Here is a 13,769-nt window from a genome sequence, read left to right on the forward strand (position 1 = left end):
CAACTAGCAGGGATATGATATAGGCCACCTTAGATCGCTGGGATAGAAAACATGATGGCATCAATTCAAACTGAATTGAACACTGGTTAAGAAACCCGCCACAACTAAGAGGTTCGCCGCCATAGCGGTTGGGTGTAGGGAGTCGGGGTTCGGACGCTCCGTTCATGAGAACGGTTGTGGGATCAAGCACCGCTGAGGGGACAGGGTCCACAGGAGCACCTTTAGCCTGGTCAGTCAAAGCTTGTACTGTAAGTAGAAGTTGCTTTATTCTGGTCAAGCTGTTTCTCTATTTGGTTAAACATGTCAGAGTGCATGTGCAGAACTCGGGCCACCTCAGTGAGGTCCATGTTTGAGGGGCTGACCATACTGTAACGAGTGCTCACCACAAACAGGACGGAACCGCAGGGCTGAGGTGGGGATGTTAGAATACACCGACCAACAACCGCGCACCTGTGTCCGAGTCGTAGAGGTGTAGCTGGGTCAGGATAGGAGAGGTCTGAATAGTCGTGATACTTGCCGTGGTTTAGGATTGGAGAAGTTGGATGGGTCTGGTCATGGCAGGAGTACTGTGGCGCTCATCGAGAGGCTTCACCCAATGTGTCACAGGACGCGTCACGGGGGCGGGACCGAGGTCTAATCCTCACACTTTTCCACTGGAGAGAAGACAATTGGAACGTGTAGGCACATATGCATCCATTTCTAGTACCAGAGATACCACTAAGACCATATTTCACTGGGCCAATATTAATTAATTTATATTCTTGTTTATCAGCCCTCTTTTCAGATAACCCAAGCCAGGCTTTCACATATACAGCAATTATTTTGTTATTTCTAAAATCTGCACTGGCTGTAGTCCCATGTAGACCCATGTAACCGTGTGCAAAAATAATCAATTTAGTGGCATTACACCTTACAAGTAAATATAATATTGTTGTCACTAATGCATCCTATGCTCCTCCTGTTAATAATGAAACACCAAATGCAGAGAAACACTGCCCTGTCCTTTATTGCTAAGTACAGTTCTAAGCACACAACCAAGATGCAAACTTTGAAATGGTCTGTGTGTAATCATTTAATTCAGTGCGTTCATTGGAAGGATTTACAGTAAATAAAAATACCACTTGTGGTGCATTCACATGTCTCAAACAGGTCTGCAAACCTGTCTTTCCCCATTATCACTTTGCAAACAGCGCTTCCACTGCAGCAAGGGATTCTGGGTAATGCCATGCAAATGAGCAGTGTGTCACTCTTTACTTCTCATCCATTTTAACATGGACCCCTATAACCTTATGCCTGCCGAATTACACAGCTTTTCAGCACAGCCTGGGTTAAAGAAGTGCAGAGCCAGTAACCCTACTCACAGACAGCTGTTTCAACCTTTTGAGTCTCATCAGTGTGATGTTGATTGCTGCCTGTGGAACGTGACGCTGGGTATAACCAGACATTAAACAAAAATTTGGTGGTTTAAAAAAGTGACAAAAACATTATACGGATGAATCCTTTCTCTCCCCCCGGAGTCTTATCACTATGGAAGTATTATTCATCTAAAGAGTACAAGAAACCTACTGTAAAAGTGCCAGACTTAATCCCTTTTCATACACTGTGTGAGTTCATATACTAAAACTTTTTTTTTTTAGATAACCCCAAGTTTTTATTCACACCACAAATGCAAGTATGTTAACCTTATCCCTGCCAGAGAGGCAAGCAACGTATTGCACACCCCCCAGGCAGCAAAAGGGTACGACCAGCCTTGCAAAGATCCAGCTCCTCAGGCACCTATTTTACCAGGCAACTGGAATGAGGGGAATGTGTCACACATTCGGGCTCTGCGTCACGTTCTCACGCAGCGAAAGGTAAATATCCCTCTGCAGGGAGACTCTGAGACTTAAATACCTCCCCAATGTGAAACGCACCCCTGTATCATAACTCCGCCCTCATGCAGCATAATCCCACCCCTGTATGTCATAACCGTGTCATCCTCCCCCCCGCCCCCCATAACATAACCCCACCGCCTCAAGTCCTATGCCCACCCCCTCAAGTCATAGCAGATGCTGAACCCCCTACTCATAAAGGTGGGGAGTGGGGGGACCTTTAACAGCTCTGTACTGATTCGTTTCCAGAGAAGTTTAATCTTATGTGCAAGGCAGTGTTATATACAGTCACTGCGCACACATTACAGGTTGCTTTAGTTTCCCCTGTGAAGTCACTCGTGTAGTTCTGTATTCTGTAACACCACTAGATGGCACATTTTATGTTCAGGGCGATAAAATAGAAAAAGAAGGCCTAGAAATACTAAACTTCAATATTAAAGCAGAACAAGCGATATCCTACATGTTTTTTATTTATTTTTTATTTTTTAATAAATCAGTTCGGTACTATGAGAAAATACTTGTAGCATTTAAAAAATATATATATAATTTTTAAAGACATTTTAAATGTATTATAATGTAATGAGCATTTTGTGTTCCTATAGCAACCATTTTCCAAATCAGATCCCCTTCCTCTTCTGAAACAGGCTCTGGCACACCCACTTTTGAGCCCTGCCCTCTCTCTAGCAGTGAAGCAATTGTATCTAGTGACTGCCTGGTCACATGATCTTCCCCACAGAACTTTGCATCTTTGGTCATTCAGTGAACCCCGGAGTTGAATCTTCGCTGATTGATCACAGGAGAACGGATCATTTGGCAACTTAACTAATCACTTGTCAGTGTGTCGATTGTATCGATGCACATATTGAATGGATTTTTTTTTACGGCAGCTTGAACTGCAGCTTTAAAGCAGTAATCCAAGCAGTTTTCAGCTTCCTCGTCACATGGTCCAATAGGAAGCCACACCGGGTAATTTCACCTCTTCCACAGGGCCCAGCAGCTTTGAAAAGCAGCCATATAGTGAACCCTGGAGTGTCTACCCGCACCCTCTACAAAGGTAAGTATCTCCTGAAGCAGGGGTCCTGTGAGCTGAAAATAATGGGGTTCACCTCAGGACACCCCTGCTTCAATTCCGTATTAAATAAATGAAGGGGGGAAAAACGGCTTGGATTGCCTCTTTAATATTGCTGTGCATTAATGGTAACTAAAAAACACCAACCTTTTTTTTACCATAAAAATAAAATAGTGCAGCAGTGATTCATTTTAATTGCAACAATATGTGTGAGTTTAAAGCCAGGATGACTAATTAGCATGTAAATGCATATGCATTGCCTAATTATATATGCAAATAGTATAGCAACAGTATTGCCAATGAACAGGCAAATGTGTACGAATGAGGAATTAACAGCTAATTATTATATTATATGATATTATTATATCAGGCTACTGGCAGAAAAATGTCAATCTTTATCCCCTGCCCCAGGCTGGCATTAGGCCTACCTTGTCCTAGTGTATATTGGCCAGTATAAACATAGGTAAGATAAGACTAACCAACCTAGAATAGGGAATACAAACTCATCATACCACTTGTGCTACTAAATGCTTATAATTTGCACATATACCGAACATCATGTTTTTGTGTTTTATTTGTAGGGCATTTATGTTCTATAGTGAAACAAAAAATATATATATCTAGACACGCTACACACTAATATATATGTAACAAAACATATATAATAACCATTGTGGCACTGTCTCTTGTTTCCACCTGCAAAATCCCTGCCAGTATTGTGTGCAGCGCCCAAGAATCGCCAACGGCAAAGTGGATTTGAACAACAGAGCCTACTTCCAAGGATAATCGTTTGGAAGGGTTTCATCTCATTCAAACATGGTCCTAGCGCCATAGAAGTCTTTTTGTTTCCAATATATAATAAAACCGTATGCTTTGTAACAAATAATGAACATAAATGATATATATATATATTTATTTATTTATTAACTGTGACCCACAGCAATAATAACTGGGACAGAGAAAACTTTCCCTATAGTTTCTTTTATATGCTCCCACCCTATTTTTTTGTCTTGGAGGTACATAATTAATAAAACTAATAATAATAATAATAATAACTTTAATTACATATAGCGCTTTTCTCTCAATTGACTCAAAGGATTTGGCAATTACAATATAGTGTGCGGTAAGCAGCATTGTGCATAGGATTTCTTACAGACATAGTAAATGTTCTAGGTCAGGGGTACGCAAAGTTCCTGCGCTGCGCGCCCCCCACCTGCTCTCCCCCCTATGTCTCGCCCCCCTTACCTCTAATGCAGTGTCAAATGATGCCGCGGGGTCATGTGACATCATGTCACGTGACCCCGCGGTGTCATTTTACGCCGCGTTGCCATGGAGACGCATGGACCGAAGCCTGGTAAGTGAGGTTACAGAGGCCTCGCCCTGGAGCGTGGTGCCTCTGTAACCACCGCGCCCCCCAAAAAACTCTCGCACCCCAGAGGTTGCGCATCCCTGTTCTAGGCTATCCCCTTTGGTGCTTGAAAACATTCCTTTGCAATGCATAGGTAGCCACAGGCATCAAAGAGGTTGAATAACTTTCTGCCATAGGGGTTTGATAAATGCCTATGACATAATGCTATGCTAGAAAAGTCTAATATCTCCCCTCCCCCCCTCACAATTGTATCACTAGCACCGATAAACGCAGGTTTCTCAGAGTTAAGGCTCACTTGGATCGCTAGCGTTATTTAACACCGCTTATTACATGCAAATGACATTGAACACTGCCGAAGACAATCATTTTAGCAAATACGGTGTCATTCCGGAAAAATATTGCTGCAATCCCAATTTTTTTTTGATAACGTATATTTTTTTAAAGCGGACACAGACGTTTTCGGAAAACTAGCCGTTTTTGCTGGTGATACTTAAGCCCAATTTTTATAGCTCAATGATCTATCAAGTATTTCTTTCAGGTTTTCTCCTTCCCTAACACACATCAAATACAGATGTCGCAAGACTTACTGTCCTCGGGGGGGCGGTCACAGCACCGAAGGGTTAACACCGCAGGGGGGTCCCATTCAGAAGCATGAACCCCCCTCAGCTCCACTGTGGCAGACACTGTCATCAGCGCCGGTGACTTGTTCGTCCACGGTGCAGACAGTATGTCTTGCCGTATCTGTACCTTTGCCTATTTATAGTGCCTGTCTTCTACTGCCCTGACTAGATTGTAGCACTGTAACATTTTTGGTTGAAAACAGACCAGTGGACAAAGTCTAACTGGGTCAAATACTAATACTGTAATGATAATTATAATGTAATTACTAATGATTTGTTATTTAAATAATGACATTTTATATTTGTATTGATCCAGAGGAAGGCAAATCAAGCCCCCAATGAAACATTTGGCAATTACTGTAAGCTCTCACTGCCCCAGTATCTACTTTGCCTATTTTGTATACCACACTTTCAGTGATTGCATTTCAATGTCTAATGCTCAGTGCATTAATACTGCAATGCAGTAAACTTTATATACATATAAATACAACAAGCAACAGAGACTCAAAAATAGTTTTATTATCCTGTTAGATTTTCAAGTATTTTGCCAATGTAACCCAAAAACACTAGGAGGGGTGTTGTCAAAAAAAGAACCATGTGATATGTTCTTTGCGACCCTCCTGCACTCAAAGGGTTAGTGATTGGAAGACCTGCTTAATACAGCAATCTTAACTCTTTGGCTGCTGCTGGGAGGAGCTAGAGTGGGAGAACAGACCACTTTACCACTAGCAATTCAAATGTGAATTTTGAGGAACTGGTAAACCCATTAATTTGTTTGGGAATCCTGCAGGGAGTTGTTAGATCTTTATAGAAAGATTTATCAATGAAACGCTAAGGAGAATCACTTGATGAAGGCCCAATGGCACCAAAGTGGTTTAGGATGCTTTTGTTAACGAGATAGGATGGTTATTAGGGGAGTGTGCAAAAGTGTTCTACTTCTCAGAAGTACAGTATGTTCCTTATGGACATGTGATTAGTTAGAGAAACTGTCCAATAAGATATACTGGAGCACCCAACCATGAAGCATTGTATCTTGGTGGGACTGCACCATTAAATTATAATTTATGTTGAGGAGCCCCCATGTTATACTACAGTCACTGGTTCTCACGGACTGCCTCATGTCCTCTAACACATACAATTAAGTACTCTCCTTTTGGTTATCACTGAGGTTTGAAAGGCAGCTGAAGCTGGCACTGTGCAAAATTAATATGGAAGACTTAACAAATAATGGGAAAGTCCGTTACATTTTTCTACGGGCGACACATTTTCGACAATCGAGTATAGAGAGCTATTCAGTGTCACTGTACAGTGCAGTCTGTTAAAGAGTGTGGGGAAACCTCACTGCTAAAGAGTTGTAAACCCTTATTGTTTGTTTCAATGCTGCCCAACACATTTCCTAGGTTTCACTCAATTCAGCAAACCATGGAACCTACTCAGCAGTGAAGGATGGGCAGATGTAGTCTGAGTCATTTTAGAGATAAGAGATTAAAGGACTGTTCCATTCGTTGTTCCAGGTGTCTGTCTTTCATTGCATAGCAATGCGCTGGCTCTTCAGAAGTGAAAGAATGAAACACGAGGCAATTGGCATCTACACATGTGCATCTGCAAAGACCTCTGCCTCCCTCTTGGGTTTCGGTGTCGGAGGATGAGGCTCATCATCGTCCTCATCCTCATTGGTGCTACACAGCCGGTCATAAACGACGATACAGACCCCCGCGATCCAGGCCACCGCTGTGCCGGAGCCAAAGATGACGAAGCCGACCAGCATGAGGAAGATGTAGTCTCGCTCGTAAAGGTTGGTGTAGCACATCAGGTTTATGTGTTTGTCTGTATCTTTTAAATGCTGGCCATGCATTGGGAGTGGAGTGTGACAGGTTATGTTCTCAACATCTGCAAGTGAGAGAACACATGGAGTTAGGTCGATAAGAGTACCTAACAGCAACGAATCTTACAATAAACAGTTGTTCATACCAATAAGGACCAGGCAGGATTATGTCAGTACAGTTTCTGACCATTTACACAATATATTTCAACAATTTGGACCGTATTTACCAAGTGTCATTCTGCGCTAGAGGGTGTTTATGGAATAACCCCACTTGGAAAATATAGGCCTTTATGCCTGAAGGGTAGGCTACATCCATTTTAAATATAGCCTTAAACTGATAAAAATGTGTATGTATACTAAAAGGGGTATACCAATTATTCAAAAATAAAAGGATGTTATGCTTCTCAATGTCTTAGGCCTCGGGCATGGTCAGCGCTTAGGCGCTGACCCGTGCAAGCTTACCAGTGAGCCCCTGCAGCCGCAATGAGAGCGGATTTAGCAGGGGCTCGCGCACGCTTCCGCACGCTTGCGCACGCTTGCGGAAGCGTGTGTCTTAACACATTTTTAGTTTCGGCGCTCACGGGACCGCAGGGCCGGTCTCGTGAATGGTTCGCCCAATGAGGGCGAACCAGCTCCGTGACATCACTGGCACGCCCCCAGACACGCCCACGGACGGCGCGCGCTCTAAGGGCAGGGAAAGCACCCGCTTTCCCTCAGCCTCAGCGCGCCTCCGCACGGCTGCAGTCTCTATGGACTCAGCCTTACTTGTTGAAGGAATCAGAAGGCAGTCAGATTTTATTAGTGATGCCATTTAGAAGGCTCAAAAGTATCAATGCTCGGGCAGTAAAGGACAAGGCGGAAGTATAAGATAAAAGTAGTCCAGAGTCAAGTAATTGAGACTGAGCCAACTGCTTTTAGGATGAGTAAGAAGATGACCATGGATGACTATGAGGATGAGGATGGTTTACTGTTCTTTACAGTAAGGGCAGTAAAAATGTGGCATTCATTACCCATGAAGACTGTGATGGCAGATACAATAAATTTGTTCAAAAAAAGGTTGGACATCTTTTTAGAAAGGAAAGGTATACAGGGATATACCAAATAAGTAAACACGAGAAGGATGTTGATCCAGGGAGTAATCTGATCCAATTTTTGGAGTCAGGGAGGAATTTATTTTTCCCCTTATGAGATATAACTGGATGATATGTCACTGGGGTTTTTTGTTTGCCTTCCTCTGGATCAATGTACTGCAAGTACGGGTATAGGATAAAGTATCTGTCGTCTAAATTTAGCATTGGTTGAACTTGATGGACACGTCTTTTTTCAACCTTATCTACTATGTAACTATGTAAGATAATGTTGGATCTCCATCATCACCTACTTATGGGAGTTGCTACTACTTTAGCAAAGTAAATCTGGCAATGCCCACTCTAAAGAACAAAAGTTGCAGGGTGGGACAGCCTCTCATGCTTGATAATAGCCCATGCCAGCAAGTCTTCAAGTAGCTCACCCCTACTACCAATGTGCCCACATAACCGACAATGCATCTCTGTGTACCAAATACACAAAAGAATACAAAGTCTGTTCTTGGGCACCGAACCCTGTCTCCATTCTGCCACCTACTCTCTCTCTCCCTGGGGCCGTTGTCTCTGGGGTGGTGGTAATGGTGGTGATGATGAGGGTGGGAAAGAGACGTGTCGGGCACTGACATTCACCACTGACTGCCTTTTGCTTTACATGGAACAGCATGAAGATGCCCCCCCCCCCCCCCCCTCTGCGTTACTTTGGTCATTCGGTGATGTAGAAAGAGGGACGAGCCTAAACTCTTGCTGTTGTAATAGAAGCAAAGAATGGGAGGTTAAGTAATGAACCTCATTTTTACTTCAGACTTTAGGGTCATCCATGACATCACAAATCAAACATGGCTGTGTCCTCAGTCCTGTGAATGAATAGTGAAACCTGTATTTAAAACATGTTAACAATTTCTCATATTAAAATATTGGAAACACCACTCTGTCATGTACAAAGAAGGATTGCACAAGCACAGCTGTGCACTTTGTCCAAGACACATTTTAATGTAACCATGTATACATGTAATGCATATAGAATTGTAAATTATTTACACTGGCGACACACTTTATTCGAGCTCGGCTAGTCCCACGAATTCGGGTATACCCGGGTGTATTGAGGTTTGTGACTGTTTTCTGCCCGAGTGCATTGAGGTATTTTCCAAGCAGGGATTGAAGCATTTTATTCCCGCTGGCTGCAATACTGCACAGTATATATATATATATACTGCATTACAATTCATGAATTTATGCCATCTGGTAGACACGCGAAGCATTGCAGCCTATTAAATCCTAATCATTATCATTTAACAGATCAGCCGCCCGTCAGCCAGGCATGAACCCAGGCTGGGAAGGCAAACGCAACGGGGCTTGTCAGAGGTGAGGAGCGGCGCATTCCAGGTATCTGCCAGGTACATACTGGGTATTTGCTCGAATAAAGTGTGTCGGTGCAGTATGTCTCGTGCCATTTGATCTTCATTGAAATTCCATGCAGTAGTGTAATACAATATATTGTCACTGCCGTGTTTACAGGATCTCGTGAGCTGCTATATTATACTACGTTTATGCTATGTAATAATGCTATGTCTTATATTTTGTTATATCATTATATCATGCATGGTTTAGATTTATTGTGCTGAAAAAATAGTGTCTGACTACTTATTTTTTTAATTTATATGCTTATAAGGCTCCGGTGCCCCCAAAAACCCAAGCGGAACTAATTGCATAACCTGATAGTTCCTATTTCTAACTTACAAAATTTAAAAAAGGTGAATTGCTAATAAAACACCCCCCCCCCCCCCAAAAAAAAACGAGGAAAAAACAGCAGCAAAAGGACTTGTCAAAGGTCAAAAGAAAGAAGACGTTTATTTTTAGTGGTAAGTAGAGCAGGTAGCTAGTTCAAATATGCAGTCTACCCCCGCCCACCCTTTTTCCCATTTATGGGAAGCAGCGGGCCCCCAAAGCTAAATCAGAGTAATTTCAGCTGCAACTACACCCTGGTTCCCAAGATACATACCGGTAAAGGTAGCACTGGCACTTCCTAGTATTTAAATACCCCTTGCCACGCGGGCCAATTGGAAGCCACAATGAATGACATCACTGCTTTTTATTGGTCCGCATGATTTAAACTGCCATTTTGTTACCCCTAGAAGGGACAGTACTGGCGCTATCTTTAAAGTCAGTACCAGTCCCCAAAGTTGTCATTGACGCAGTACAGTTCCAGGGACCACCTGCTTCACATCCATGTAAAGAAAAGTGTGTGCGGGGCAGAGGAGATTAAAAAGAACCCAGGTACCCGAATAAACTCTATCTACATTCAATCAACTACAATGAATATTACAATAAGCAATTGTTCACACCGGCACTGAATATTGTCAGCCGTGATTTTACGCAATATTCCGTTTTTAACTTAAAACACGTTTCCCACATTAGGAATTTACAAATCTACTCTCATTGGTTGATGTGTTCGTTTATATCTCTCAGCCATTGATTTTGTCCATGCCTGTATTCTTTACGGTGCACCCCTTCTTTTTAGCCTTTCTCCTCTCTCTCTCTCCCTGCAACTTTATCTCTCTGGACTTTCTCTCCCTCTCCGTTTAATTTTTCTTTGACTTACATCCTCCGTTCCCCCGAACACTCTTCTTTCTTTCCCACTCCCTTCTGTCACCCACAGATGCCTCAATATATAGTTTGCGGGTTCAATGCAAGCCTCAGATACTAAGGGGAAGGCTTCACTATGCTCCAATACAGGGTATCCCTGATCTGGGATTAAATGCCATTCAAGTGAAGTTCATGCTGGGTCAGGGTGCGCTTCCCTGCATTGGCTCCTAATGAATCCCGGATTATGAGGCTTGAGTGGGAGTTTCTGCTCAATCGTGGTGTGATTGGCTGCATCAGAGCTAATTGAACCTTGCTTTTTGTGACTTTCTGCTATTCATTTCATATTATCGTTAGATACTGGACTAATTCTGCCTTTATGTACAGTGTAATGTTTAATATATATATATATTATATATATCACTCAGCGTCTTTCACCACGGTCGAACGTGTGACTGAGTCACTCCGCAGCAACTTGAAACAGCTGATTAAGGTTCTATACACATACACATCCACGACCAAGGCTTTGGTTAGGGAGAAGCAGCGGCTCAGTGAGTAAAGACACTGACTGTCACAGAGTTGGTTCAGTTGAACCTGGTTCAATTCCTGGTGTCGGCTCCTTGTGACCTTGTGCAAATCACTTTATCTCCCTGTGCCTCAGGCACCAAAACCAGAGATTGTAAGCTCCACGGGGACTTGTGCCTGCAAAATGTCTTTGTAAAGCGCTACGTAAAACTAACAGCATTATACAAGAACATGCTATTATTATTATCTTGAGCCAGTTAGAGCTCTCTGCTACTTATGCAGTTCTATTATAGAACGTGTCTAGTGTACTGATACGGCCAGTTACACATCAGCACACTCAGTGCATTGTATGGCAGTTTACCAGAGTGGTTTTGCACACTATTAGTGATCCCGCCAGTCTATGGGTGGCTCTGTTAGTAAATACACAGTGGGCATACCTGAAAGGGTCTGTCTTATGTCCCTGTTACCTAGACTGATAGCAATTGTTTGAGCTCACACAGGCAGTGTTGTGCTCTAGGTATTCATTCAGATCTAGTAACAATTGCTTTTCAAATCGAGCTGCTATACAGTGGGGTATATTAAATACTCCCATTTAGGATTCACACTGTCCGCCTGTGGGGGTATCATTTTATGTTCTAATTAATAATAACACTCAAATTCACTCATTTGGAGTACAGATGAATACTGTATGCACATTCTAAATGAGTGTTAGTGTTAATTTATTATTTTTATTTTATGGTACATGATGTACAAAATGATATATTAAAAGTTATTTTTTACTGAATACAACCACCATTTCGTCAACTATACTGTACTTATTCCTAGTATATGTGCACCATATACTGTATAGGATTTCTCCAGTATGAAGCACTATACACACATATATATACACACACACGCCCAGACATACATACATACATACATATATATATATACATATATATATATTCTCTCCTTTACCCTTTTTTTTTTACCTTGACCATTCCCTCTTAGCAGATCCCTCTCCTTCTATTCTCTCTTCTGAGTACTCGCTTTCTCACCCTTGTTTACGTCTTCCCATTTACGGTGAAGCATTTAATTGCACACCTTCCTAGCAGTCCTAAGCATCCCCCCCCCCCCCCTTACAGCACCTGTTCAGTACATTGCAGGGAGAAACTCTCTCTGCGGTAAGGTAGAAAAGAGCCCCAGCAGCTTCTCCCTCGCACACCTTGACAATGAGTTGGACATAGAGTGGGAGAGAAGGAAGCTTACCCCATCATGCTGGCAGCAAGTTCTTACTGGAGTGATGACAGGAAATGTGAAGCACTGCCGCTCTCAGGACCAAAGCTACAGCTATAAAGCTACAGTATATCCGTGTTTCTGCCACCTGGAGGATGCTCAGCTGACTTGTTCTTTTCAGCAAATGTGCATTTAACAAGCCTCCCAATGCTCACCTCCTTTCACATTGCAGTGTCACTCTCTCTTACCCCTCTATGCTTCTGACATTTGTCCTCTCAATGTGATCTTACATAAGTGCAGGGCATTGTTTCGGTGGAACGCCGTACCTCTACCTTTTTTTTTTATTATAGACCACGTGGTACATTTTATAGCATTATTGTGATAATCTAAGGGGGAAAAAAACCGTATTGGTATATGTTCTGTAAAATAATTAAAATGTAATAATTATTATTTACAAAAATAATAACATCGATTCGAAACGATTTTGAAATGTGAATAAATGTGCATATAATTGCGCATGTCCAAGAATAGTTTTCAACACTTGCAATGCAATGCTTTGCGGCAGGGCGTGTGTCACGCATGTGTTCTGTATGACTCCGAGAATTTCTGCAGGAGAAAAAAACTCTTGCTTGCTTCACCAATATCCAGGCACCAATATCCAGCAGCAAAATCCAGACATCATTTTCGTTGTCCATATTTCTCAAATAAAAATAATGTTTAATTTTTAAAAGTTTCTTTTGCAGCCCCTCCCCCCCAACACCCCCAGGTCTCTGTCACCGTTTCTCTCACCTTTTGCTCTAGAAAAGAAGCGCTGCATAAGGGTAACCTAACACCTGAGGGCTGTTATATACTGTGTGCGGCCGTGCGCGCGCGTGCCTGTTCGAAGGCACGTGCACGTGCCACACACGTTTTGTGTGTATACTTTGCGCGACTGTAAGGTACTGTGTGTGTATTATGTATGTGTATGTGTTTAAATGCGTTTTCAAATAACTAAATAAATCCTTTAATAATTTTTTTAATAACATTGTACACACACACACACACACATATATATATATATTCACATACTTACATTTTCAGCGGCGGTAGCGGCACGATTTCTTTCTTTTCCTCATCCTCCCCCTCTGTCGGCCGGTTCCACGCTCCCTGCCGTGCGCGCACCATTATAGAATGGCTGACTAACTTCAGCCAACTAAAACTGCCGCGCACGCGCACAGCGTAGCACGCGCACGCACTATAGAACCGGCCTGAGAGTTTAAAACACTGACAAACACGTTGTAATCCGTATCTTCTATTGTCTTCTTGTGACAAACTGAATGTTGCTCAAATGATGCATGTATACCACCACAAGAAGCAACCCGACCTTGTATATTATCACATGATAACATTATAATCCATGTGATATGATATCAGTGGAGGTGTGCGAACTGGTCGCATTATAGTTCACAGATGTTTTGGCATATGACTTTGCAAATTGTTGTTGCCCGATCTTTCCGTTTGTTCTCAAATGTACTCCTAAACTACAACAAATCATCCAGCTTTAAACAAATGTGGTAGGAAAATAATGTATTCACTCCCAAGTAGTATTCCCCATTCTATATAATTTC

The 13,769-nt window shown here is 42.3% G+C and overlaps 2 protein-coding genes across 4 annotated transcripts in view; one reads left to right on the forward strand and one right to left on the reverse strand.

Annotated features, from left to right (window-relative positions):
- ALDH9A1 (aldehyde dehydrogenase 9 family member A1) overlaps positions 1 to 13,769 on the forward strand; it is a 99,086-nt gene that overhangs the window by 59,421 nt on the left and 25,896 nt on the right. The window lies entirely within an intron of this gene.
- Positions 5,429 to 13,769, reverse strand: part of LRRC52 (leucine rich repeat containing 52) — a 40,618-nt gene continuing 32,277 nt past the window's right edge. Inside the window, exons 1-2 of one of the 3 annotated variants that reach the window (XR_012804115.1) lie at positions 12,196 to 12,324; positions 6,680 to 6,819 (exon numbers count right to left, since the gene is read on the reverse strand). Coding sequence is in view for 1 of the 3 variants with exons in the window: in XM_075616801.1 (XP_075472916.1) it covers positions 6,518 to 6,819 (302 nt within the window). In the remaining 2 variants the exon portion in view is untranslated. Of the gene's footprint in view, positions 6,820 to 12,195; positions 12,325 to 13,769 lie in introns of those variants that run through there. The other 2 variants (XM_075616801.1, XR_012804116.1) reach the window with 2 other exon arrangements.

The sequence above is a fragment of the Ascaphus truei genome, chromosome 10, assembly GCF_040206685.1.
Source record: "Ascaphus truei isolate aAscTru1 chromosome 10, aAscTru1.hap1, whole genome shotgun sequence".
NCBI classification, from domain to species: domain Eukaryota; kingdom Metazoa; phylum Chordata; class Amphibia; order Anura; family Ascaphidae; genus Ascaphus; species Ascaphus truei.